At 51.8% G+C, this 24,133-nt stretch overlaps 1 protein-coding gene across 5 annotated transcripts in view; it reads left to right on the plus strand.

Moving 5' to 3' along the window:
- Nucleotides 1–3,059: 3,059 nt before the first annotated feature.
- The window catches only part of MYOM2 (myomesin 2), a 102,651-nt gene continuing 81,577 nt past the window's right edge, over nt 3,060–24,133 (plus strand). For 2 of the 5 annotated variants that reach the window (XM_001096806.5, XM_077942924.1), the window contains exons 1-6: nt 3,060–3,503; nt 8,699–8,817; nt 10,108–10,263; nt 14,975–15,113; nt 15,250–15,407; nt 16,776–16,868. In XM_001096806.5, the coding sequence (XP_001096806.1) occupies nt 8,711–8,817; nt 10,108–10,263; nt 14,975–15,113; nt 15,250–15,407; nt 16,776–16,868 (653 nt within the window). In that variant the 5' untranslated portion in view covers nt 3,060–3,503; nt 8,699–8,710. Of the gene's footprint in view, nt 3,504–6,776; nt 8,818–10,107; nt 10,264–12,488; nt 12,663–13,325; nt 13,971–14,974; nt 15,114–15,249; nt 15,408–16,775; nt 16,869–24,133 lie in introns of those variants that run through there. The other 3 variants (XM_077942921.1, XM_077942923.1, XM_077942922.1) reach the window with 3 other exon arrangements.

A 24,133-nucleotide genomic window follows, 5' to 3' on the forward strand; every position in this document is an offset into this window, starting at 1 on the left:
ACTCGGGAGGCTGAGGTGGGAGGATCACTTGAACCCAGGAGTCAGAGGTTACCACTGCACTCCAGCCTGGGCAACAGAGCCAGACTCCATCTCAATCAATCAATCAATAAAAAAACAAAAAACAAAAACAAAAACACAACAACAAAAAAACACTTTTCTTTAAAGTGGGCCTGTTTTCTGAGATTCAGGTTTTCAGGGTTTGGGAATGAGAGGCAGTGCTGATGGGGGCTGATGCCCTCAAGGGAGTTTTCTGCCTCCAGATTTTCCAGTCTCCCTTCTGCAGCCCGTGCACACGTGCTCTGTGGGGACCAGATGCCTTGGTTGTTGGCCTCATCGCCCCCTGGTTTGGGAGAACATGGAGGGTGACCCCCTGCCCCTTCCCCTCTGTGCTGTGGCTGCAACTGTGAAACCTCTTTCCGGTGAGCCGTCCTCCTTTGAATTACAAAACTGAACGTTTGGCCTGTCGAATGGATAATTTCTAAAATACACAGGAGCACTTTTTGTTTTCTGAGATGGAATGCATGGAAGTGAACAAAATATCTTAAGAATAATTTTATTTCTTTCAAATATCCAAACTGATTTTCCTGAATCGAATGTCAGTTTCGGCTCTGTGCAACGTAACAGGGGTCCCGAACCCCAGCCTCGGGGTCCGTGGCCTGTGAGGAGCCGCATGGCAGGGTGAACAGCAGCTGGTGTTCTTCTCGCCCGAGCTCCAGCTCCTGTAAGAGCCGCAGCCTTAGATTCTCACAGGAGTGCAAACCCTACTGTGACCTGCGCTTGTGAGGGATCTAGGCTGGACACTTCTTATGAGAATCTAATGCCTGATGATCTGAGGTGCAACGGTTTCATCCCGAAATTATCCCCCTTCCCCACTGTTCTTGGAAAAATTGTCAAAACCGAACCCTGGTGCCAAAAATGTTGGGGACTGTTACTTTATAGAATGTAACTTCACCCATGAACAATCTGGCCTGGGATTCCACAGGATTGAAGGCATGTGGTTTTAAAATGTCACTCTTTTCATTTTGATCTTCTTTTCTATGTCATGGGACATCCTCAGTGAGGTCAACTGTTTTCCATTCACAGGCTGCCAATTTGAGCTGTGGAAATGAGATTGCTGGATTCTTCCTTTGTCTTAGGATTCTCTTGATGGCAGATGATAGAAAGCCAGCCCAAGGAGCTTCGGCAAGAAGGAGCCTGTTGCCCCAGAGTTGGTGTGTCTGGTGGAGAACACAGGGCCCGTGCCTGATCCCACCACGTCCCTCTGTCCTTTGTCCCTTCTTGGCTCCAGGCTTCCTGCAGGTGCACCTCACCCAGGGAGTTTCGGCAGCTAGTCCTGTGAGGGCAGGGGCAGACATGGCTCAGGGAGATGGAGGCCTACGAGGAGGGCAGGAAAGGGTCTCCTGTCCCCGGCAGAAGGCAAAGCTGTGTCCCCATCAGGAGCCTGTCTGTGTCCCAGGTCACACTCTGCTCTCTGGGTGGTGAGGCTGAAAGATCCAGGCTTTCTTAGACGTGGCACTGTAGGAAACTCAATTTCTATATCACAGGAGGAGGGCACAGCAACCGTGAAATGTCAGATAAGGAGGAGGAGTGTGCTGGCCTTTCCTTCTCTCAGGAGAGGCCCCTCTCCGGGATGAGATTTTCCGCTCCTGAGATGCTAGCACTGGGACCCAGAGGACTGAGATGCCACCTGAGGGGACAGGGCACCATTACTGCCCCTCCCGTGTTGGCCACACACTCAGAGGCAGGAAGTCAGAGGGGCTGAAGGAAAGTCCCCCAGGTCCCTGAGAACTGGATTTCGTAGGGAAGGAGATGCTGATAAATGGGAAGGAAACATTGCTTGCTCTGGTCTTGCTGTTTGCACCCCCCCAAAAATATGTGGGTTAAAACCCTAACTCCCAAAATGATAGTGTGAGGAGGTGGAGCCTTAGGGGGGTGACAAGGTCATGGAGGTAGAGCCTCCCGAGTGGGATCAGTGTCCTCACACAGAGGCCCCAAGAGCGGCCTCGGCCCTGGACGCAGTGAGGACTCGGGGACAGCGCCATTCCAGAACCAGAAGGCTCTCACTAGACAGTGTCTGCTGGCACCTGGATCTTGGACTTCCAGCCACCAGAACTGTGGGAAAGAAGCTCCAGTGTTTTATAAGTTACAGGGACTATGGTGTTTTGTTAAAGCAGCCTGAATAGGCTAAAAATCTACTCAACAAACACTAATTAAATTAAATGCTAGGCCACCAGAATATGAAGGAGAAGAAGACAGAAACACTCGCCTCCTGATCCAGCATCCAGGATGCACTGGGGCCCAGCAAGAGGCTGTGCTCGCATCTTTCTCATATCTGATCTTGGCCTCCATCCACCTGCTCCCTGGTTCTTGGCTGTGCCCCTGATGCCCCAGTGTGAGAACGTGGAGTTTCTTAAGGCTCCTAGGCAATTCTCATATCATATTTTCCCTAATCGTCACAACAAACTGACAGGAAAGTTGTTATTACACGCATTTTGGAGCTGGGGAGCAGAGCCCCCGTGGGCGGAGCAGCTGGCCCAAGTCCTCAGCCCCTGTGGGGAGGTGCAGCCCGAGTGTGACTGTCCGGGTTCTCAGATGGGGGCGTCCCGTTGAGGTCCCGCCTCTTGGCCAGGCTGCAGCCCAGGACCGTGCCAGGCATATGTTATTTATATTTGGACACACGCTGTGCGAAACGACGGGCACCCTGCGGTTATCCGTGTGGTGTAGACGCCATGGGCATCTGCGGTAATGGCTATAAATAAGCCACGACTTGCCCAGTAGGCACTGTTCCTCTTCTGGGTCGGCAGTTCTTGCTAAAATAGCCCTAAGATGCAATCGAGTGAAGACCTGAGTCGTTCTTGAAATGAAAAAACGAACAAACACACAAACACACACACACGTGCGCGCACACAAACCCACAGGCTTGCACACCTGCTTCCGCCACAGCTGACCCCAACTCGGGAGTCCAGGCCTGCGAATGGCCCACATGCTCACTGAAATCCCCGTCATCATTAAAGAATCCTTCGGGGGTATCAGTTTATGTGCCAGGGAACCTGTAGCTCGAAAGGGTTGGAGATATGTCTGAGGATTCACACCTAAGGATTAGAACTCGTGGAGGAGAGTCGCGGGAGGGAGCGTGGGAAGTCAGTGTCCTGCCCTCTCTTTCTGGGTCAGGGGCTGAAGTGTCACACCCGGTTTCCTGCGAAAAGTGCACTTTGGGACTCAGAAGGGACATGTTCCAGTTTTGAATTGTGATTTCCACCGCCCTCCATTTGAGTAAGAAGCTTTTCCTCCTGAGGTCAGGCTGGTGATTTATGATGCAGGCATCGATGTGGGGAGAGGCAGGCCCGGGCGTCTATATATAGCAGCTCCTCAGACCTTAAACTGGAGGGAGGCACAGGCGCCTGCAGGAGTCAGCTCTGCCTTCCTTGGCTGGAGTGTGGGTGGCTTGGTGAGCTGGTGGCCAGGGCTTCTCTCTCCTCCTTGCAATTTTCCTTTCTGTCTGGGTAAGTGTCTTTCTCTTCTTGCCTTTTCTAATTTGTGGCTTTAAGGGGAGGACTGGTAACTTCTGCACTCACATTTTCTAAGTGGCTTTTCTTCAGGGTCAAGCAGAGAGAGCCCGTGCACCCCCTCGCAGGCACCCTTCACCGTGGAAAACAGAGCAATTAGTTCTGGGCTCTGTATTTCTTTGACGAAATTTTATGCTCAACTAACATTTTATTTCCCATAGCCATGGTCTTTGCTAAGTGCCGTCCAGCACCCTGCAGTGTGTGCTTTGGATTTTAACCCTGGTCTCAGCATGGCCCCAGGGGCCCCCCAGTCAGGGGACAGATGTCTGCAATTTTCATGAGATTCTCAGAAATGAAAGCCTCACCAAGGGAGAGAGCTGGCTTATAAAAGTGTGAAATAATAAAACTGGACATTTTCTTAGGGGAAAAAAGAGTTGAGAGTCATTCAGCTTAGACCTAGTCTATATTATCCAGGGTATGGGAAAGAGAATAATCCTTGCCCAAAAATGACAGCGTGCTCATGGCTGTTTTCTTCTTGGTGCCGTTGGGTGTGCTGTGAACCTGCAGACTTCTGCTGATAGAGGCTGTGCCTTCTCAGGGTGCACTCTTGATGAAACCTGCTGGAGAAAGCCAGTGGGGCTGGGTGGTTGCATGTGGAAGGGGTTTGCCGTCGCTGGGAACACCTGGTTTTTTCTAATTCTCCATTTCACATTCCTTTCTAAGTAGAAGTAAAACAGGACTCAAAGAAAGCGTGGAACAAAGATAATTTAAGGCGTTATTTAATAAACCAAGTCCTGAGCTAAAACTTGTCTTGGGAGCCAAGGACTTAGCCACTTGGGGCACAGGCCAACGCTGTGTGTTTGGGAGTCCATTTCCCCTCTAGAAATGCTTTAATTTGGTGTATTTATTGACTTTGACACTTTTAACTGTACAAACAACAATTTCCTTCATTAAGTGGAAGTCAATGTTTTGTACTTCAAACATTTTTTGCAAATTAAAACACATCTGGTGACATGAGGAATGGGCTCCACATACTGTTGGCAGGGGGATTAGGATGGGGATATCAGACACACAGTGCCCTGCACTGGAGGACAGGCTCACGTTTCATCCTGGTGTCATGATTCCTAAACGTGTCAGGAGCATTCCGGGAGTGGCCGGGGAGCCGGGCTGTGGTGGAAAGTGGGCTGGACGCTGTCAGGAGACTCAGCTGGCGCCTGGGTTCGGCCGTGGCCCTGTCGGTGACCCGGGCGAGTCATATTTCCCTGGGGACGGTCTGTGCTAACAGCGCAGTGTGGCTCCAGGATTACCTACACACACACTGTCCGAGCCGCTGGACTGTTAGCTGCCACCTTGCTTAGCCTCCTGGTTTTACAGCAGAGCAGGTGGAGGCCCCTGAGCTCAAGGTCAGCAGGTCCCCACTGGAGTCGCAGCTTCCCAATGCCCCTGAGCCCCAGGGACTCACACCAAAAACTGCCCTGCCAGGAAAGGCTGTTTGCGCTCTCTCTCTCTCTCTCTCTCTCTTTTTGGTGTGTATAGGAGATATTTAACACATGTCTGAGATAGTTCCTTAAAAAGGAAAATAGCTTTTTGCATAGGCAGTGGAGGGACATTGGGGTGCTGATTGACCTAGGTCCTGCCATTTTCTTTATAGTGTCATAAATAGTACAGGTTGATCATTCCAAATCTGAAGATCAGAAATCCAAAATGCTCTAAATTCTGAAACTTTCTGAGCGCTGGCGTGACTCTCAAAGGAAATGCTTATGTGAGCATCTCAGGTTTCTGATTTTTGGATTTGAGTTGCTCAACCAGTAAATATAAATGCAAATATTCCACAGTCTGAAAAACAAATCAGACATTGGAAACACTTCTGGTCCATGGATTACAGATCCAGCATTCTGGATAAGGGATGCTGGACCTGTAGGGTGCACTTGGCAGGTCCTCTCCAGGGTTCCCTGCACGCAGAAGGGCCCTGTGCCGCCAGGGCTGCAGGCACCCAGCACGCGATGAGTCCGTGGGAATTTGCTTCCCCACTGACTCAGGAGGGCCATCACGCCCAGCCAGGAGGTGGTGGCCCAGGCTGGGTGAGGGACGCTGGGGAAGTTCTAACGTAGGAAGTCCCCCGAGGAGTGAAGAGATTGCAATGGGACACACATTCCGGGTGGGTGAGGCTGGACGTGCCGTCCTGCTGGTTTCTGGGTTGGGCATGAGATTGATAAAGGTGGAATTGAGGGCACACTGGCACTGGGAGTCAAATGCACAGAAGACTTGAGGCTGCTACTCCTCTGAGCCAGGAGCTCTAAGATGTTTTCATTGTTGGAATCCAGGGGTTCTGATTCAGGCTTGGCTGGCACATGGCAATTGCCATTCTTGTGGAATGAACTGAGGCTGATGGATTCTGCAAAGCCTCTGGCACCTCCTGATTTTGGTGGTCTTGAGCATGAAGTGAGCAGGGAATACACGTGGGGATAAATGCAGCAAAGTGCCTACGACCCCCATCCAAAGACGCCCCAGGGAGACTTCCACAGTACGGTACCATCGGAGTGAGGAGTGCAGGAAGTGTGCACACTTGATCCCAGCTCTGCCTTGCTAAGCACTACAAAGTGTAGCCCCTCACACATGAAGTGTTTGAAGACTTCCAGGCCCAGAGGACTGGGTGTCAAGTCAGTGATACGTGGGCTGCTGGTTCTACACACACACTGGACAGGACGTTCCAGACTAGTTGAAGGATAGCTAGTCTGTGAGCTCTCAAGGCCTGAGCCGTTTCACGTTGTTCCACGTCCTAGGTCTAAGGAGGACGATTTCCATCCAGGGCGATTCTCCTCTTTTTTCTCCTTTGACCTAATAGGTTGTATTTTTACTCTTCCGTTTGCCAAGAAGTACAAACACATCTGAGGCGTAACTCAACATAAATGTAAGTAAATACTGTGATGACACTTGAGCCTGTGCTGCAATAGCAGGTACTGGGGATGGCTCACGTGTCTGCTGGAGTGGAACTGCCTGGTATTCGTCAGGCCAATCCCAGAAGAACCTTGGATAGGACACTGGATGGAAGCTGAAACATCTTCCCCAACCTTGCTCCAACTTCAGAGAGCTCTTCCCAGCACCCTGCTGGTGAACCCCAGAGAGAGTAAATGGGTTTCCGAGCAGGAAGCGTTTCTTGAAGATCCACCTTGATTAACTCATTGGAAAATCCCAGTGAGCTGCATCGGGGGAGATTTCAAATAGTAAAGCAATACATAGACTTTCTCAGATACCTTTTCCTGTCTGCAGAGTTCTTGAGCCACGATAACAGTCGCAGTGTAACAGAGACAGCTACCGATCTCGGTACCAGGGCCAGTGCCAGGCGTGGTACAGATTCAATATGGAACACCAGAGCTAGAGGAGCTAGAAGCTACCCAGGCCTCATCCGAATGCTGGAGTCAGAATTCGATCCCAGGTCTACCAGACGTCAAAACCCGGGTGCTTGACCTCTGCGCTATGACGCCGCCTTCGGTATTGGGGCGGGCGGAGGAGATGTGCTTTTACTGTGTTCCGTCAGGTGCCACGTTCTGTTATATCCGTGGAGTAGAATGCATGCTGATGTACTCTGAAACACGGCTGGGCCCTCCCGGGGTGGGGTGGTTGGTTGACTAGTTGAATTTTAAGAGGCAACAATGAGAGAGTTAGTGTGGCAGAGCAATAAAGGCCCAGAATAAGGATGACCTCGGGGCAGGGGTAGCCTCTTCTACATGGTTTTGAGGAAGAATTTCTCCTTTCTGGCCCGTGTGTCCTGTTTTCCTCCCTGTAGAACAGGAGTTTGGATAATCCCTAGTGATCTTTCCAAGTTCTACAATACTGTCGTTCTCAGAGATCACAGAGTTCAAAGGAAACAGATCGTAAGGAGTGCCCTTGGGGCAATTTATGTGTTGTGGTAGGTTTTCTAGCACGTACCCTGGAGATCCGAACAATGACACATTCATCTCCCAGCAGCCCTTGGCATTTTCCACCCAAGTCTCATTCCCATGGGCCGGAATGTGGGTGGCCTCCCTGCGGCTGTGCCATGGGGCCTTACCGAGGAGTTTCTGTCTTTAAATAAGGACAGATTCTCCTCATTTAAACAGAAGAGTCAAAAATGGAGCTCAGGTTGTGAGTCCTTTCACACCTTGTTTGGGAAACTAATGACTGCAGAGATTTAGCAATACGGTCCCTGCATCACTTTGTAGCGATGATCGAGTCACTCAGCATGTTGGCATTTTACGTATTCTGGGTGAACATGTACAACAGATTGCCATGTCTAATACCTGTAATGCTGCAAGTTCCCAGAGAAAAGGATGGAACTCGATGATTTCTTGTTTGGGGAGAATTTCATCCACGCTCTCGAATTTCCCCACACCCCTGAGGCTTTGATGCCAGGCTCCGTCCTCACTTTCCTGCTCACCTCCTACCACACCGTCTACTGTAACCAGCGAGACTTCAGACGGCAGATTCCAGGGGGCGTCTCCAGCCAGTCCCTTTTTCCATGTCCCCCTTTGCGTGGTGGAACAACCCCCGGCTCCCCAGCCAGCCACCAGCCACCTCTGCTTGCGGCTGCATCTTTCCACAGTGATCTCTGGTCACACCCCTGCAAATCTCCCACGATCCTGGATTCTCCTGCCCCAACCTTTGCTCACGGGCTGCCCTCCTTTCCCACCTCCGCCTGGCAGTCCTGCCTGTCCACCAAGGCTCCTCTCAAATGTCACCTGCCTCGCGGGCCACTCGGCCGTCCTCGGCTCCTGCCATTCCCAGGACACCTTCTATCTCCCCCGGGCTCTTGGCTCTTATCGTATGTTCTCTTGTATTGTAAGTGTTTGTTTACTTCTCTAATCTGCTTTAATTATTTTTGTCCTTCCCATTCACATTGCTTTGAACTTTGCCCTGAACACACCAGGGGTTCTAGGAATACTTGTTGAGTTCACAGTTAAATGAAACACCAGCCCAATCTTCCAACTGTTATGGGAGAAAACAAAAAATAAAGTTGGATTCCCTGGGAAGTTAATAGGCTTCCTGACTGCTGGTCTAAGGTGATTTCTGGCTACGTAATCTTCCGTTTTTTTCCCTTCCCAAGGGGGTTTTATTAACTGGAGTTCATTTTCCCCTTGGGAATGATGCAGAAATTGCAGAGGCCTCATGATGCCTGCGAGGGAGCCCAGTGTTGTGTGTGACTCTCTTTGTAGGAGCACGCCAAGATGTCCCTTGTGGCCGTCCCCTTCTACCAGAAGAGACACAAGCACTTCGACCAGTCCTACCGCAATATTCAAACTCGGTACCTGCTGGATGAATACGCGTCAAAAAAGTAAGCTGACGTTGGCTGATGAGACGCGCAGGGCTTTGATTATGGGGGTCTGACATTTAATGGCTTTTCCAGTCCTGTCAGCCCTGCAGAGGCATGGGTTTGCAGGAGTCAGAGAGCAGGGATGGCAGCCTCTCCCGTGCCCAGGTCCCGCCACGGAGCCGCATTGTGTGGAGCTGGCGCCGTGTCCTGGCAGGTCCTGCTGGCCAGGCTCTGAGCTCCTGGTTGAGGTGGGGAGGCAGGAAGTCCTTTGTATAAGCTCATTGATTTTACTGCTCATCGCATGCCTTCCAGAACTAGGATCTAAAAAGCCACCCAAGATAAAGATAAATGAGGTTGAAACTAGTGGGAAAGGCTGTCGGTAGGAGAGAAATTAATGGGTGGCAAAGTAAAGACGGAATGGGAGGCAATATTAGTGATTTTGCTACATTGATCATGGATGTGCCAAGATCAAGAATCTCTGCCTCTGGGGCCGGTGTGCAGCTGCACCTTCCGGAAGCTTCTTGGGGATGGCCTCATCCAGGATGGCAGCTCACGCCCCCATGGACACTGTCTAGCAGCAAATCTGCAATCTTAATGGGCTGATTGGAAGGCTGTGGTGAAGAGAGGGAGGGACCACAGGCAGGCGTTCTGCGGCCCAGGTGCCTGCCTCATGTCACCCACACCCTATATTTAGAAACGCTTAGGGTACTTTTATTTAGTTGCCATCCCTTGTACCAAACAAAGCCAAACATTTGCAGCCCCTCCCAGCAGCCTTGGGGTGTCTCAAATCCCTCAAGATATATATAATCCTGGCATGGAGCCAGAAGGACTGTGGCCGGCACTGGCTGGCTCTGAGGGGAGGTGGCACCAGCCACAGTGAGCTCAGGGAGAAAGCACCCCAGGGCGGGTGTGTGTGGGTGTGGGCACACAGGGACACAGGCTTGGTTTGCCTGTGTGCAAGCGTGTGTGCACTTGTGTAGGTGTGTTTATGTGTGCACACGAGTGTGTGTATGCGTGTGCATGTGCTTGTGGGAAGGGATGTCCTTGCATTTATGCATTTATTTGCATACATGTGTGTATATGTGTATTGTATGTGCATATGTGTGCATGTGTGGCCGCACACGTGTGTGTGGGCATGTGCATATATGTGTTTAGGTGCATGCCTCTCATATGCCTGCGCATATGTGTGCTTGTGTGTGCTCTGCGTATATGAGTGGTTTGGGGTGTGTAGAGAGAAAGTGATGTGTGTCAGGATAAATTTCTGTACTGTGCCTGCACGTGCATCTCCTAATTGTGTCCATGTTCCTGAAGGCGAGCCTCCACCCAGGCATCTTCCCAGAAGTCCCTGAGTCAACGGTCATCTTCGCAGAGAGCCTCCAGCCAGACGTCCCTGGGAGGAACCACCTGCAGACTCTGTGCGAAGCGGGTGAGCACGCAGGAAGAGGAGGAGCAGGAGAACAGAAGCAGGTGAGCACGTGGCTTCCCTGACTCTGCCTGTGCCCTGCGTGGTGTCGCAGTGGAGGGACAGTGAGGAGGGAAGGGAAGAGCGACCTTAGCTGAGAGGGAAGACAGAGGAACACAGGCCATACCTGGGGCGAGGGAGAACCCTGCTGTTTCCCAATCACCTGCTTCTCTTTACCATCATTATCTCAATTAATCCGAACAAGAAAACCACTGGGCACAGGCTTCCCACCGTTTTGCAGAAGAGACCGTTGCTGTCCAGAGCGCTCATGCCACTGTTCAGGGTTCCATGTCTCACGCACGTCCCAGTCGGGCTTAGAGCTCCAGGGTCTGTGGCTTCTAAGCCAAGCTCAGCCCCTCTCCACACAGAGCAGGATAAGCACGCTTGAAAACATCAAGACCTAGCAGCGTGAGATTAATTCTGAATTTCCACTTGCAACCTCTGCAGCTATGCAGGAACAGCCGCGGAGGGCTGCAGATTCAAGCAAGGTCATCTTCCTAAGCGGGAGCCAGGGTTTTAAACAGTTGTTGTGTGGAAACTAAAGAGTTGGGAAGGGATTCTATAAATTGTCATGCTTTACATTTCAACAGAGGCAGCTCATGGGGCTAAATGTCATAGGAACGGGATGGATTAATAAAAATGCCAGTCTTAAAATTATTTCCAGATGACGGAGAAACAGGTGGTGATATTGCTTTGATCTTTTAAGGACGAAGTGAACAGTTAAATGTTCATGGAGGCCTTGTTTTATACCTGCTATATTTTTTCCCTCATCTCCCCCTGCTACTTCTGGGAATTTTATCTATAGCTTCAAAGCACTTAAAACCTGAAGGAAAAATGAGATTCGAGTAAACATCTTTCACTTTGAAAGTTTCAGAATGATGAAGCCATCTGTTGAATATAAACAATGTATAGCCAAGGAGGTTAACCTTTATTTTAAAAAATTTAAATTTTTAAAAATGTCATAGGATAATTTTGCCATGTAAATGAATTCTAAAGTGAAGATTTCTTTTGTGAAAGAATCTGTTTGAAATGTAGACGTTAACACCATCCAGATTTTTACGGATTGGATTAAAGAGTTCTTCTACCTATATTTAGGTTTTGGAGGCCACAATAGAATACTTGAGCTTATCATTTTATTTTTTATCATTTAAACATTGATGTGGCCTTGAACATATTGCATAAACTTCCTATGGCTCAATTTCCCCGCTGGTAAAACGGTAACAGTGAGTGGCTTACTGTGATTCATATGGTTTCGGCAGCAAGGACTTTCATGACAGCCTTGGCTGTTGGAAATTGTCCTAAAACCCATTGGGCTATGCTCTTGCAATACCAAATCTGACTCAAAGAAGGGATTTGAATGACTGGTGATGGGTTATGTTCTCTCTGCCCCTCTGATGCTCATGTTAAATGCCAGTCTCTCTTGTACATAGTAGAGACAGGGGACGAAGCCCAGGGGCTGTGCCAGCCTTGTGTGGAGCCCACGGCTCACGCTCTCCATGAGATTTTCTTCAGCAGCCCCCCAGTGTTGTATTCTCCTTACCCATGTGCATGTCTTCCATGGGGAAGGTGGTTTTGAAATCAGTTCTTTCCTCCTTTAAAGGTAAATATAAGTCGTGGGGATCTCAGTGAGTTGGGCAAGCACTAATTGAGATTTATTGTGAAGCCTCTTCTATTACCATCGCGCAGAAGGGCCCGGGAGGGATGAGTGAGCCCCGTGCTGAGTGATGTGAGCAGCTCCGTGGATTCCAGCCCTTATTAGAATTCACCACTCTCATGGGCTGCAAACATCATTGCAAGCATGTATTTCTCCCCGACCTCCCAAGGTGGATATTAGTTTAATGCACTGGACAAGTGGGTCCCTTGCAAAAGATGAAATTGTGGGCTCACTGATGTGAGTTACTGCTGATGTCCCTGTGTTAAATAAATACTGAAGAGATGTCAGCGCTCTGAAGGCACTCAACACATCCTTCTGGAAGATATGGCCTGTTGGAAATGTCCCTCTGACATCTTCCTTCAGTTCCAGTGAAAAATGGGCCTCCCCGTATCTTGCAAGCAACCTGTCCCAGGGCTTGTCATCTGCAATCAGTACATGACAAATGACATTACTTTGCATGCGTGGGCTGAAGTCACGGTCAACTGATCATCGACCGGCAGAAATATTTCCTCAATGCTCTGACTTGGGGTTGGGTGTGGGAGGAATTCCAGACCAATTAGTTATTCTGAATCATAGAGGGTTAGAGGATAGTGGTGCTGTTGACTTAAGAATAAGCTGAGGCTCTTGTAACTCAAACATAAAGAGCCCATAGAAATGTAAACGGCATCAAGAGAAGACGTTCACGGCGCTGCGGGGCACAGACCAAACTTTGTCTTCTCCATCTCTGCAAGTCAGTGGGATTCACTCCCTGTAAGAAGGCTTGTTCCACGCAGGACGTCTGACGCCGTAGCTCATTTCTTGGACACATGTTCCTAGAATTCCTCCTGGCATCTGGCACCTGGATACCGGGGGAACCAAGTACCGGGATACTGGGGAACGAAGTACCTGGATACTGGGGGAACCAAGTGGGCATTTTCCCGCTTGGTTGGGATTCAGAGTCACAGTACAGGGCTGGTGTCATTCAACACGCACATGCGTGTGCTTACAGCAGTGGCGAGTGCTGTGCAGGAGGAGGATGAGGACGTATGAAAGAGACCAGCAGGGCTGTGATTTGAGGGTGGCCCCAGGGGAGAGTCTCTGAGGGAGAGACCTGTGTGTTGAAAGCAGGAGGAGCAGAAGCCAGCCCATTAGGGGTTGGGAGGACTCTGCCCCAGGCAGAGGGCATGCAGGACAGTGGAGGCCCAAAGAGACTGTTCCCTAAACGTTGGAGGGAAAGGCGGTGTGTCGGATCTGAGTGGGGACAGGGAGGTGGGAGGTGAGATCCCAGTTTCCTAAGGAGGGAAATCCACATTCCTTTTATGGTTAGATTTTAGTGTTCCTCCCACCCTGTTTCTGTATGAAGAGGCTGCAGACTTTTCTGCAATTCTGACTGCGAACTTCCCAACTGCCTCACACCAGGCCTTAGTCTTATTTGCTGCAGGGGAAGCGCTGGTCCATGGGAGCTGTGTGGGGTGTGGAAGCACCTCAGACAGAGGCCCTGAACCCTGGGCCTCCGACAGCCCTTACCGCCAACCTGCAGCGGGTCTCGGACAGCTCTCCCCATGTCTCCGGACAGCCGTGACCCTGTGGTCTGCTCTAGCTTCGACAGTGGGACTTTCTGTGCCGTGTGGCCCTGGCCGAACAGCCTCTTGGTGGCTCACACAGTACCGCAGGCAGCGCTCCGGCTCCACCACCTTTCCCTCCACCGCCTCCTTCCCAGGCAGTCTGTGCAGCTTCCCGTCCCTGCCACTTGGGAACCAACCTCCCCCAGCCTAGCTTAGACTACTGAGTATTTATGAGTCATCTTCTGTGTACTGAATCTGGGGAATACAGAGGTGAGAAGTAGCCAACCCTTTCTCCCGGGAAGGATAAAATGTATGCAAATTATGATCATAAAGGCCCTAAGAGAAATAAAAAGAGGTCTGGCGTTTAAGGCAGAGCGGGGAGAATTAGGAATGGCTCCACGGGAGAGATGGCATTTGAGATGGGCCTTGACGGAAGGATAGAGTTTTGATTGAAAGGGATGGCAGCGCGACTCTTCTCGCGAGTGGGACAGAATCCCAAGACGGCAGCAGAACAGTGAGCGTCCTAATTTCGGCGAGACCTTGGGAACACGATGGTGAGGGAGGGAGATGAGGCTGAAAGAGCTGCCGGAGCATCTCAGAGCATGGAGGCAGCCCGGGCCTGGCAGTGTTGGGGTGCGATTTGTGGGGCTCACAAGATGGCACGTGAGCCGTGAGGATGTGGACATTTCTCAGCCCCTACGGATTGAAGATGCTGAATCCTTTATTTAATCCTTTATTTATTATTATTTTTAGCATTCAGACATTTCTTATCTGTGTTTTTTTTTTAACTCAAAATACTTTAATTCAGTCTTAAAATCCCTCAGAAACTGCATTCTTCCCAGGAAAACACACAGCTTTTATTTGCTGCCCTGCAGAGGAAAACTCACACAAAGGGACATCACCATTTTCCTAAATTTTCAAATCATGGAACTGACTTCAGAAGCACCCCTAGCCCAGCAGCACCTAACAGTTTTGAGTCTCAGACCTGGGAAAGCATCAAGCCCTTTGTCTGATAAATCCATAAAGCTTCCCTGATTTCCCGAGGTGCCCTGTCTTTACTGAGCACCTGCGGCATGCGAGTTTCTGGGCACGCGAAGATGCGGAACGACGTCTCTGTTTTTAAGAGAGCAGATTAACTTCCCGACTCTGAGTGGGTGCCTGTTGTCTTTTGCGGCTCACAGCAATTCTCCAAAGCATCTCTGAGGGCCTCCAAGCGGTTGCAATTGTGCACTCTCGGTGGTGAAAGAAAGTTGGGGCTGGCACCTCCTGTATTTCCTTTTTTATTAATAAATCACATACACGTTCTTCTTTACAACTTCATCATGCATGGCATTCACACACCAAAATATACTCTTGACAATAGATACAGATGAGCAGAAGTAGCATTTCTCCTGTTCTCTTCTTGAACGCACTTAAGGAAATCCCAGGGGAGAGAACGGCCTGCTCTTTCTAGCCTCCAGGGGCCCCGTGGTTTTCTCTGCGACTCCTGAAACTGAGGTGGCTTCTTGGCTCCCGCAGGTACCAATCCCTGGTGGCCGCCTATGGCGAGGCCAAGCGACAGCGCTTCCTCAGCGAGCTGGCCCACATGGAGGAGAATGTCCACCTGGCACGCTCCCAGGCCCGCGACAAGCTGGACAAATACGCCATTCAGCAGATGGTAGGAGGGTCTCAGGGTGGCTGGGTCTCTGGGATGCGTGGACTAGATCTTAGCTTGTTTGCATGGTGCTCAAAGGGCTGAGGGCAGAGTGTGGCTCGCTGCCTGGGAACCTGACCATCCTTGCTTCTTGGGGCAGATGGAGGACAAGCTGGCCTGGGAGAGACACACATTCGAAGAGCGGATAAGCAGGGCTCCTGAGATCCTGGTGCGGCTGCGATCCCACACCGTCTGGGAGAGGATGTCTGTGACGCTTTGTTTTACTGTGCAAGGATTTCCCACACCCGTGGTGCAGTGGTGAGGCGCTCTGTTCCTAGGGGGTGAAGAAGTCCGTTCTGCGTTTTCGTTAAGAAACATCCTAGTTAAGGAGACAAATGCCATTGAGCCTGTGCTGGAGGCTGCTTGCGTTGAAACTTTATGCAGAAATATGTTTGTAGAAACTCTGAACATCCACTTTAACTAATATGCACACATTTTTATTTTCATGACATTGAGTCAACAAATTTTTCAAGGGCTTTTTTTTTTTTTTTTTTTTTTGAGATGGAGTCTTGCTCTGTTGCCCAGGCTGGAATAAGATGGTGCAATCTCAGCTCATTGCAACCTCCACTTCCCTGGTTCGAGCGATTCTCCTGCCTCAGCCTCCTAAGTAGCTGGGGCCACAGGTGCACGCCACCACACCTGGCTAATTTTTGTATTTTTAGTAGAGATGGGTTTTCATCATGTTGGCCAGGCTGATCTTGAACTCCTGACCTCAAGTGATCTACCTGCCTTGGCCTCCCAAAGTGCTGGGATGACAGGCGTGAGCCATGTGCCTGGCCAGAGGGTTTTATTTAAAAGTCACTGCCCTGAAATGAGCCTGGCTGTCGTCCTGTTTGCAAGAGCACACGCGTGATTGCTGAAGGTACACAGAGCTGGAGAGTCTGCTTTTCAATGTGAAAAACTCGTAAGTGGAAAGCGTAAACTCTGAAGCTTTGGGACCGCAGGGCTGCAGTTAATCAAGCTGTGATAATTGAAGAATTACATCTTTAAGCCCTTGAGACCCTTTTTGTATCAACATGTATTGCTAAAGTTATACCTAGATCTATGTGCATTTATACGTGGGGTTGGGACTCTGAGCCACAGACCGGGCGCATTGTGGCTGATGGCTGGATGCTGAGGTTCTCTGGAAGGCAGGCTTGGGAGGCGGAGGCTCGCCTGCTCGTGATGTGGAGGTGCCAGGGTGGATGTGGTCCTGCCTTCTGGATGGAGCCATGAAGCCAGCTTCCCTTCCCCAGGGTCAGTGCGTTAGGTCCCGCAGAACTCCCTGAGACACTAGCTCCACTGCAGCTTAAGTAGGTGGGTCCGGGACCCAGCACCCCAGTTTTCCTCATGGAATGACAAGTCCTGAATTCCCAACAAAAGTCAAGCAGGTGTTGGATCTGCCAGGTGGGGAATCCCCTGAGAGTCTGAATGAGGCAAGTGCTGCTCTCGCCTTAGAAATCAAAATCAGTGCGAGCTCTGGGCCGCACCCTCAGGGCTGTGTCCTCCTTCCACCTGAGGCTCTAAGGGAAACATGCAGAAATGGGCAGCAGCACGTCCGAGGGGCGCGGGGGAGCTGGGGCAGAATTGCACACACACAAAATAACAACTCTGCCTTTAAACTAAAAACGTGTTTTCCTCATTTAGGTACAAAGATGGCAGTCTGATTTGCCAGGCGGCTGAACCGGGAAAGTACAGAATTGAGAGCAACTATGGCGTGCACACGTTGCAGATCAACAGGTATGGCCGCGGTGGGGGCTCTGGACGCTGGTGTCCAGTAATCAGCACTGCAGACCCCAAAGAAGAAGTCAGATGGGTAACTGGAGGCCAAATCACACCTGTCTGTTTGCACCCCGGGTGACTTTAAATAGCATTTATGAGTTAATGGTACTGGTGCTGGAAGCTTCCCTTTGTTTTTCCTTCGTGTCTGGCCAGAGGAATGCAAACTCTGGGAATAAAGACAGTGGATAGTTTAGGGAAAGGTAACGGCATCGGGGTGGAAAGGCCTCCATGCAGTGCAAGAAGGTTTCACTGACACCTGCTGCCAGGTTCGAGTAACACACCCTAAGTTCAGACTGTTCAAAAAATAATAACCTTGATTTTCTTATAAAAAATCAAAAAAGTATATGAAATGTAGACAAATAAAAGAAAGACAATCATCTGTACATCCAGCACCCAGTATGTTGCTGTATAGCAGGCATTTCTTCTTTTCTCACGTGACACACACACTTCTTTTTTTTTTTGAGACAGAGTTTCACTCTTGTTGCCCAGACTGGAGTGCAGTGGCACGGTCTCGGCTCACCACAACCTCTACCTCCCAGGTTCAAGCGATTCTCCTGCCTCAGCCTCCCGAGTAGTGGGGATGACAGGCATGGGCCACCACACCCAACTAATTTTGTATTTTTAGCAGAGATGTGGTTTCTCCATGTCGGTCAGGCTGGTCTCGAACTCCCGACCTCAGGTGATCTGCCCACCTCGGCCTCCCAAAGTGCTGGGATTACAGGCTTGACCCGCTGCCCCTGGCCCACACATTTCATTTTTTAAATAAAAGTGAGACCCTGCTGTTCTTTTTCTGTTTCTCTGTATACATGGTTTTTACTTTTCACAAAGGACCCTGACATTACACAAGTCAGCTTTTTTCACCAGTAGTGTATCATGGCACCTTCCCATGGCTCTAATGTTAATTTTTCCAGTGAACCTGACAGCCTGTTATAGAACTTAAGGAGCACACCCTTGTCCAGGAGCCAGAAGGCCACATTTACCGTGTGACTTTGGATAAGCCATTAACGTCTCCTGAAAACAATTATCAAGAGACAGTAACAATTTTATCTTCGCTATAGGACTCACAGAGTTGCTGCAAGAAGATGCACTTTGTGTTTATATATGTTTATATATATATGTTTATATATATAATGGGATGTTTGGGGGGTGTGTGCTTGTATGTGTGGTCAGTTATATAAAATCCCTTCTAGGAAAACATGAGGGATATTAATAAGGTAAAAAGTAAGCGAGACATTGGAATATACGATTTGATTGATTTTATTCTGACTAAACTGTAAAGCCGTGAGTGTGTCATTGTTAGGCCTCGTTTCTTCAGAGGAAAAGGTGCCCACTGATCCCCAGAGGGAGCTGGGAGGAGCTCAGAAGGTGACATCCCTGCCTCTTCTCCCCAGAAGCCTGCTTCGAGTGAAAGTCTTGGTTTTTCTGTTTGTTTGTTTTTTGTTTTTTAAAGCTTTTATACATTGGATCCTGTTAAAAAGTTATCTTGACCCTTGTTCAGGACGTTAAGAAAGACTTTCTTCCAGGACCACAGGGAGAGAAACCGGGCTCAGCTCTGAGTACAGCAGGAAAGTGGGAGTGAGACCAGGGAGCAGGGTAGGGTGGATGGGAAATTACTCAGAGAGACGGGGGTGACGGGGTTCACGCCGAGCCTCCCCGGCAGGGTTCCGGCTGAAGGCAGGCTGGGGCCGTCAGACATCCCTGGGGATGGAGGGGTGAGGAGCCCATCTGCTGTCAAGGGAGGGGCTTGAGCTTGGCTGAGCTGGTGGGATTCTTACTCTTGAGGGCCCACCGAGCATGGGGACTGGTCCAGAAGAGGGTTCCAATGAGTTGTCTCCGGTTTAGTGAGGGGGGCGTCTGTGTCCCCATCCAGCCCGGTGTTTAGTGAGGGGGGCGTCTGTGTCCCCATCCAGCCCGGTGTTTAGTGAGGGGGGCGTCTGTCCCCTCCAGCCCGGTGTTTAGTGAGGGGGGGCGTCTCCGTCCCCTCCAGCCCGGTGTTTAGTGAGGGAGGGCGTCTGTCCCCTCCAGCCCGGTGTTTAGTGAGGGGGGGCGTCTCCGTCCCCTCCAGCCCGGTGTTTAGTGAGGGAGGGCGTCTGTCCCCTCCAGCCCGGTGTTTAGTGAGGGTGTCTCCGTCCCCTCCAGCCCGGTGTTTAGTGAGGGGGGGTGTCTCCGTCCCTCCAGCCTGGTGTTTAGTGAGGGGGGGCGTCTCCGTCCCTCCAGCCTGGTGTTTAGTGAGGGGGGGCGTCTCCGTCCCCTCCAGCCCGGTGTTTAGTGAGGGGGGGCGTCTCCGTCCCCTCCAGCCCGGTGTTTAGTGAGGGAGGGCGTCTCCGTCCCCTCCAGCCCGGTGTTTAGTGAGGGAGTCTCCGTCCCCTCCAGCCCGGTGTTTAGTGAGGGAGTCTCCGTCCCCTCCAGCCCGGTGTTTAGTGAGGGAGTCTCCGTCCCCTCCAGCCCGGTGTTTAGTGAGGGTGTCTCCGTCCCCTCCAGCCCGGTGTTTAGTGAGGGAGTCTCCGTCCCCTCCAGCCCGGTGTTTAGTGAGGGCGTCTCCGTCCCCTCCAGCCCGGTGTTTAGTGAGGGGGGGCGTCTCCGTCCCCTCCAGCCCGGTGTTTAGTGAGGGAGGGCGTCTCCGTCCCCTCCAGCCCGGTGTTTAGTGAGGGAGTCTCCGTCCCCTCCAGCCCGGTGTTTAGTGAGGGAGGGCGTCTGTCCCCTCCAGCCCGGTGTTTAGTGAGGGCGTCTCCGTCCCCTCCAGCCCGGTGTTTAGTGAGGGGGGGCGTCTGTCCCCTCCAGCCCGGTGTTTAGTGAGGGCGTCTCCGTCCCCTCCAGCCCGGTGTTTAGTGAGGGGGGGCGTCTCCGTCCCCTCCAGCCTGGTGTTTAGTGAGGGGGGGCGTCTCCGTCCCCTCCAGCCCGGTGTTTAGTGAGGGGGGGCGTCTCCGTCCCCTCCAGCCCGGTGTTTAGTGAGGGGGGCGTCTCCGTCCCCTCCAGCCCGGTGTTTAGTGAGGGGGGGCGTCTCCGTCCCCTCCAGCCCGGTGTTTAGTGAGGGAGGGCGTCTCCGTCCCCTCCAGCCCGGTGTTTATTGAGGGAGGGTGTCTCCGTCCCTCCAGCCCGGTGTTTAGTGAGGGAGGCGTCTCCGTCCCCTCCAGCCCGGTGTTTAGTGAGGGTGTCTCCGTCCCCTCCAGCCCGGTGTTTAGTGAGGGAGGCGTCTCCGTCCCCTCCAGCCCGGTGTTTAGTGAGGGTGTCTCCGTCCCCTCCAGCCCGGTGTTTAGTGAGGGAGTGTCTCTGTCCCCATCCAGCCCGGTGTTTAGTGAGGGGGGGCGTCTCCGTCCCCTCCAGCCCGGTGTTTAGTGAGGGAGGGTGTCTCCGTCCCTCCAGCCCGGTGTTTAGTGAGGGGGGGCGTCTCTGTCCCCTCCAGCCCGGTGTTTAGTGAGGGGGGGCGTCTCCGTCCCCTCCAGCCCGGTGTTTAGTGAGGGGGGGCGTCTCCGTCCCCTCCAGCCCGGTGTTTAGTGAGGGAGGGAGTCTCCGTCCCCTCCAGCCCGGTGTTTAGTGAGGGAGTCTCCGTCCCCTCCAGCCCGGTGTTTAGTGAGGGCGTCTCCGTCCCCTCCAGCCCGGTGTTTAGTGAGGGAGGGCATCTCCGTCCCCTCCAGCCCGGTGTTTAGTGAGGGGGGGCGTCTCCGTCCCCTCCAGCCCGGTGTTTAGTGAGGGAGGGCGTCTCTGGCGTCTCCGTCCCCTCCAGCCCGGTGTTTAGTAAGAGACTAGTCTTTGTCCCCTCCAGCCTGGCGGAAAGTCTGGCTCCTGCCCTGTGCCCTCGCCCAGCATCCTCACCAACTCTTCCTCTTCCTGCCTTCCCTTCCTCCTATTTCTGATTCTGCCTGGGGCTGTGGCTTGAGCCAGTTCTTCCTGACGCTCGCCCCGGTGGCCTGAGCATGGCATCTGCCCGGTGGTGCCCTCCCTGAGTCGGGGGTCCGCCAGCTCCTCTGGGTGAGGGTGGCCTGGGCATGGCATGTGCCCGGTGGTGCCCTCCCTGAGTCGGGGGTCCACCAGCTCCTCTGGGTGAGGGTGGCCTGAGCATGGCGTCTACCCGGTGGTGCCCTCCCTGAGTCGGGGGTCCGCCAGCTCCTCTGGGTGAGGCTCCCTCCTACCCCCTCTTCCAAGGAGCCTGCATGAGGCCTGCGGCCTTTCTCCTGCTGGAACTGTCTGCCCGCTGCAGATTCACTAGAGTTGGTTGTTGAAAGGCGATAGTTGAGATTGAAATTTGCGGGGCATCCTGCCTCGTTTCCCCAGATAAATCCGCGTTTCTCTAGGAAAGCTGTCCCTCTGGCAGGCTCCTCGGCCCTGCTCACAGAGAGCCTGCTCTGTGCCTGGTGCTGTCCTGGAGGCTCGGGAGGATTCAGGGGTCAAGACCTGGATACCGCCTTCCAGGTCCCACTCTCTGGCATCAGGAGGCAATTGTGAGGGAAGGACAGAGCCAGCCACAGCAGCAGTGCTGGGCACGGGGAGGGGCTGCGGCGCGTTGTGGTGTGAAATAGACGCCAGGCGGACCTTCATGGAGATGTCATGTGAGCAAGGCTTGAAGGCCAGTAGAGGACCCAGAGCTGTGGAGTGGGTGGGCCCCTGTCACAGAGGCTCTGAGAGGTGCATCAGGGGTCCCGGGCTAGAGGGTTGGCAGGGGACAAGCTGTCACAGGCATAGCCAGTGGCCCTGCAGATCAGGGGACCCCGTGGGCCATTGTAAGGACATTGGTTTTGCTGGAGGGAGGCAGGGAGACCCCAGAGGGCTGAGGGGAGAAGGAAGGATGTGACCTTCACCTCGAGAGGATCACTCTGACTGCAGACAGGCTGCAGGGCCTAGCAGGCCTGGTGGGGAGCCCTGGCCAGAATCCAGGAAGGACCAGGGGCCTGGGAGCAGGAGGGCACAGGACAGCGGGAAGAAGCGGGTGCTCTGGGCAGATTTTGAGGGTAGAGCCAGCAGGATTTGCTGCTGGGCTCGACTGGACATTAGTGAAGAGAGGGGTCCAAGTATTCTCAGAGCTGTGGCCATCACAGCGGGGTGAGCCCTGGCGTGGGCAGGGGAGTTAGGCACAGGCTGCACGGGATGCCTCACCTGGCAACCTCTCCAAGTTTTTCAGGGAGAAACTTTCTGTCCTTGGATTTCCGAAAGTTGTGGGAGTTTTAATAGACCGTAGGCCGTCATGTCTGGCAAGAGACCATCTGCCTTCATTTCGGACAGCTCGTGGGTGTGTGGGGCTGTCTGCTTTCTACCCTGTGTGTGCCGTGACTGTTTAGGGGTAAGTAGGTTGGTCTGAGTTCCAGATCAGCTTGTTCCCAAGCTGTGTTCCGATAATCATTTTAAAAAGAAAATAACGATATTCCTTTCTCAAGAATGAAAAATGTCACATTGACTCTGGTGTTGGCAACATTCAAACTTTACCTTGGGAACCGTATGGGCTTTGAACGGAATGGACTCATTTGTGAGCTAAAGTTGTTTAATCCGCCCCGGGAACACCACGACTCCATGATCCCCAAATATAGGTCTCCTCTGATGGACTTGGATTTTGCCTGAATATGCAAGTATTTGGGAAACTTGGGAAAAGGAAATTTCCAAGACCAACTTTTCTCTCAGTATTCTTCTTGGTCCTGGGAAGCTCCAAACAAATGAAATGTTAATATGCTTCAGGAAAAGAGCAATGAGATAAGCCCACAAATTACAGCTTGTCTCAGCTATTCATTCCAAACTGCTGAGCCGCCGGTCATCGGATCTGTGGCCATTTTCAGGGGCGGAATGTGTTGGCACCCACGTCTTCATTGGCTCAGGAATGAGCTTTTCCATCTGTGAGATGAGTGACATTTATTCCTATGAATATTCTTTGGCCGCTGTAAGCTGAATTCTTCAAGTGCCGAAAAAGCAGCTCCCCGTTGGCACTATTCGATTTTAAATTTGTAATTGGTAATGTTTTATACGCGCGCAAGATTTTCTCATGGGACTCAGGATGTGAGCCCTCATTCTTCAAAGAATATGATGTTCTTATATTTTTATAAAAATATTTATAATAGAACAATCTATCTGGTTTTCCATAAGTAACAGGCTCACTCCCCACTCACTCCTTGCTGAATTATTTTAGGGTGAAACACTTCTTGTACTTTATTTGTAGAGTTTGCTATTTACATTTTGATTTAATTAAATTACAAATCCAGTGTCATCACCGCTTACAATGTGAGAACATGAGGCCCATGAGAATCGATATGGCACTTAACCTCATGTCTGCTCATCTTCAAGACAGGACAGAACCACTTCTCCCAGGGGGTTGTTTTGGGGGCCTTTAAACAGAGACTCTGGGATGGCAAAGGGCCCCATGGACGTTTATATAAATTGAGACCAGAGAAGACTCTCTCCGTCTATTCTGGGAACCTGTCCGAACAGAAAATAAAACCCTTGCCTCTCCCTCACTCGCTTGCAGGTTCTCACAGCATGAAGCAAAGGCTGGAATTAGACTGAGGGTGAGCCGAGTGCTTGTGTGGGGCCTCGGGAAGGGAAGGAAGACTGGGGTCCTTTGGGAACTGCCCATGGACCAAAGCTGTGATTTGCCTCCAAATCCCGAGTGGACAAAGGCTAAGCTGAGGAAGTCTCCACGCGAGAGTGGCTGACCTTCCTCCCGGGTCTGCTCTGTCCTCCGCCCAGGCCCCCTGTTTCCCGGCCTCGGGGCAGCCAGGGGGCAAACCCGCCAAACCCCGTTTCACCCTTACCTCCCTCCCAGGGCAGGTCTGTGAGTTTGTTTATAATCTACACAGGGACCTGTGTTCCAACACATATCACACAGCATGAAACAAGGACGAAAGAGAAATAGAAAAGGGTGAGATAGCGGGGACCATAAACAGAAGGCCTGACTCACCCGTGCCCACCCTGGGGGTGACTGCAAGCTCCTTAGCGGGGCACACCATGGATGGACTGGGGCCACCGCCATCGTCAGTGGGTCGGGATCTTTGCTCGGGTGATGGGTTTCCTTACAGGAGGAAGGAGAGCGCTGTCTTCAGAATCAATTCTCTTCGGAAACCATGCTCAGGAGCCCCAGCGTTTTGCATCAGTCGCTGCGGGCGGCGAAGTGGATGGAGGGCTTCTTCCCCAGTGGCTGCTGCCTCTGAGCACCAAGTGCTAATTGGTGATTTGACGAGCTAATCAGTGCTAATGCGTGAGGCTGCACTCCCCTGGGATCTTAATGCCTTAAGTCAATTGAAAAA

This window comes from Macaca mulatta, chromosome 8, assembly GCF_049350105.2.
Source record: "Macaca mulatta isolate MMU2019108-1 chromosome 8, T2T-MMU8v2.0, whole genome shotgun sequence".
Taxonomy (NCBI): domain Eukaryota; kingdom Metazoa; phylum Chordata; class Mammalia; order Primates; family Cercopithecidae; genus Macaca; species Macaca mulatta.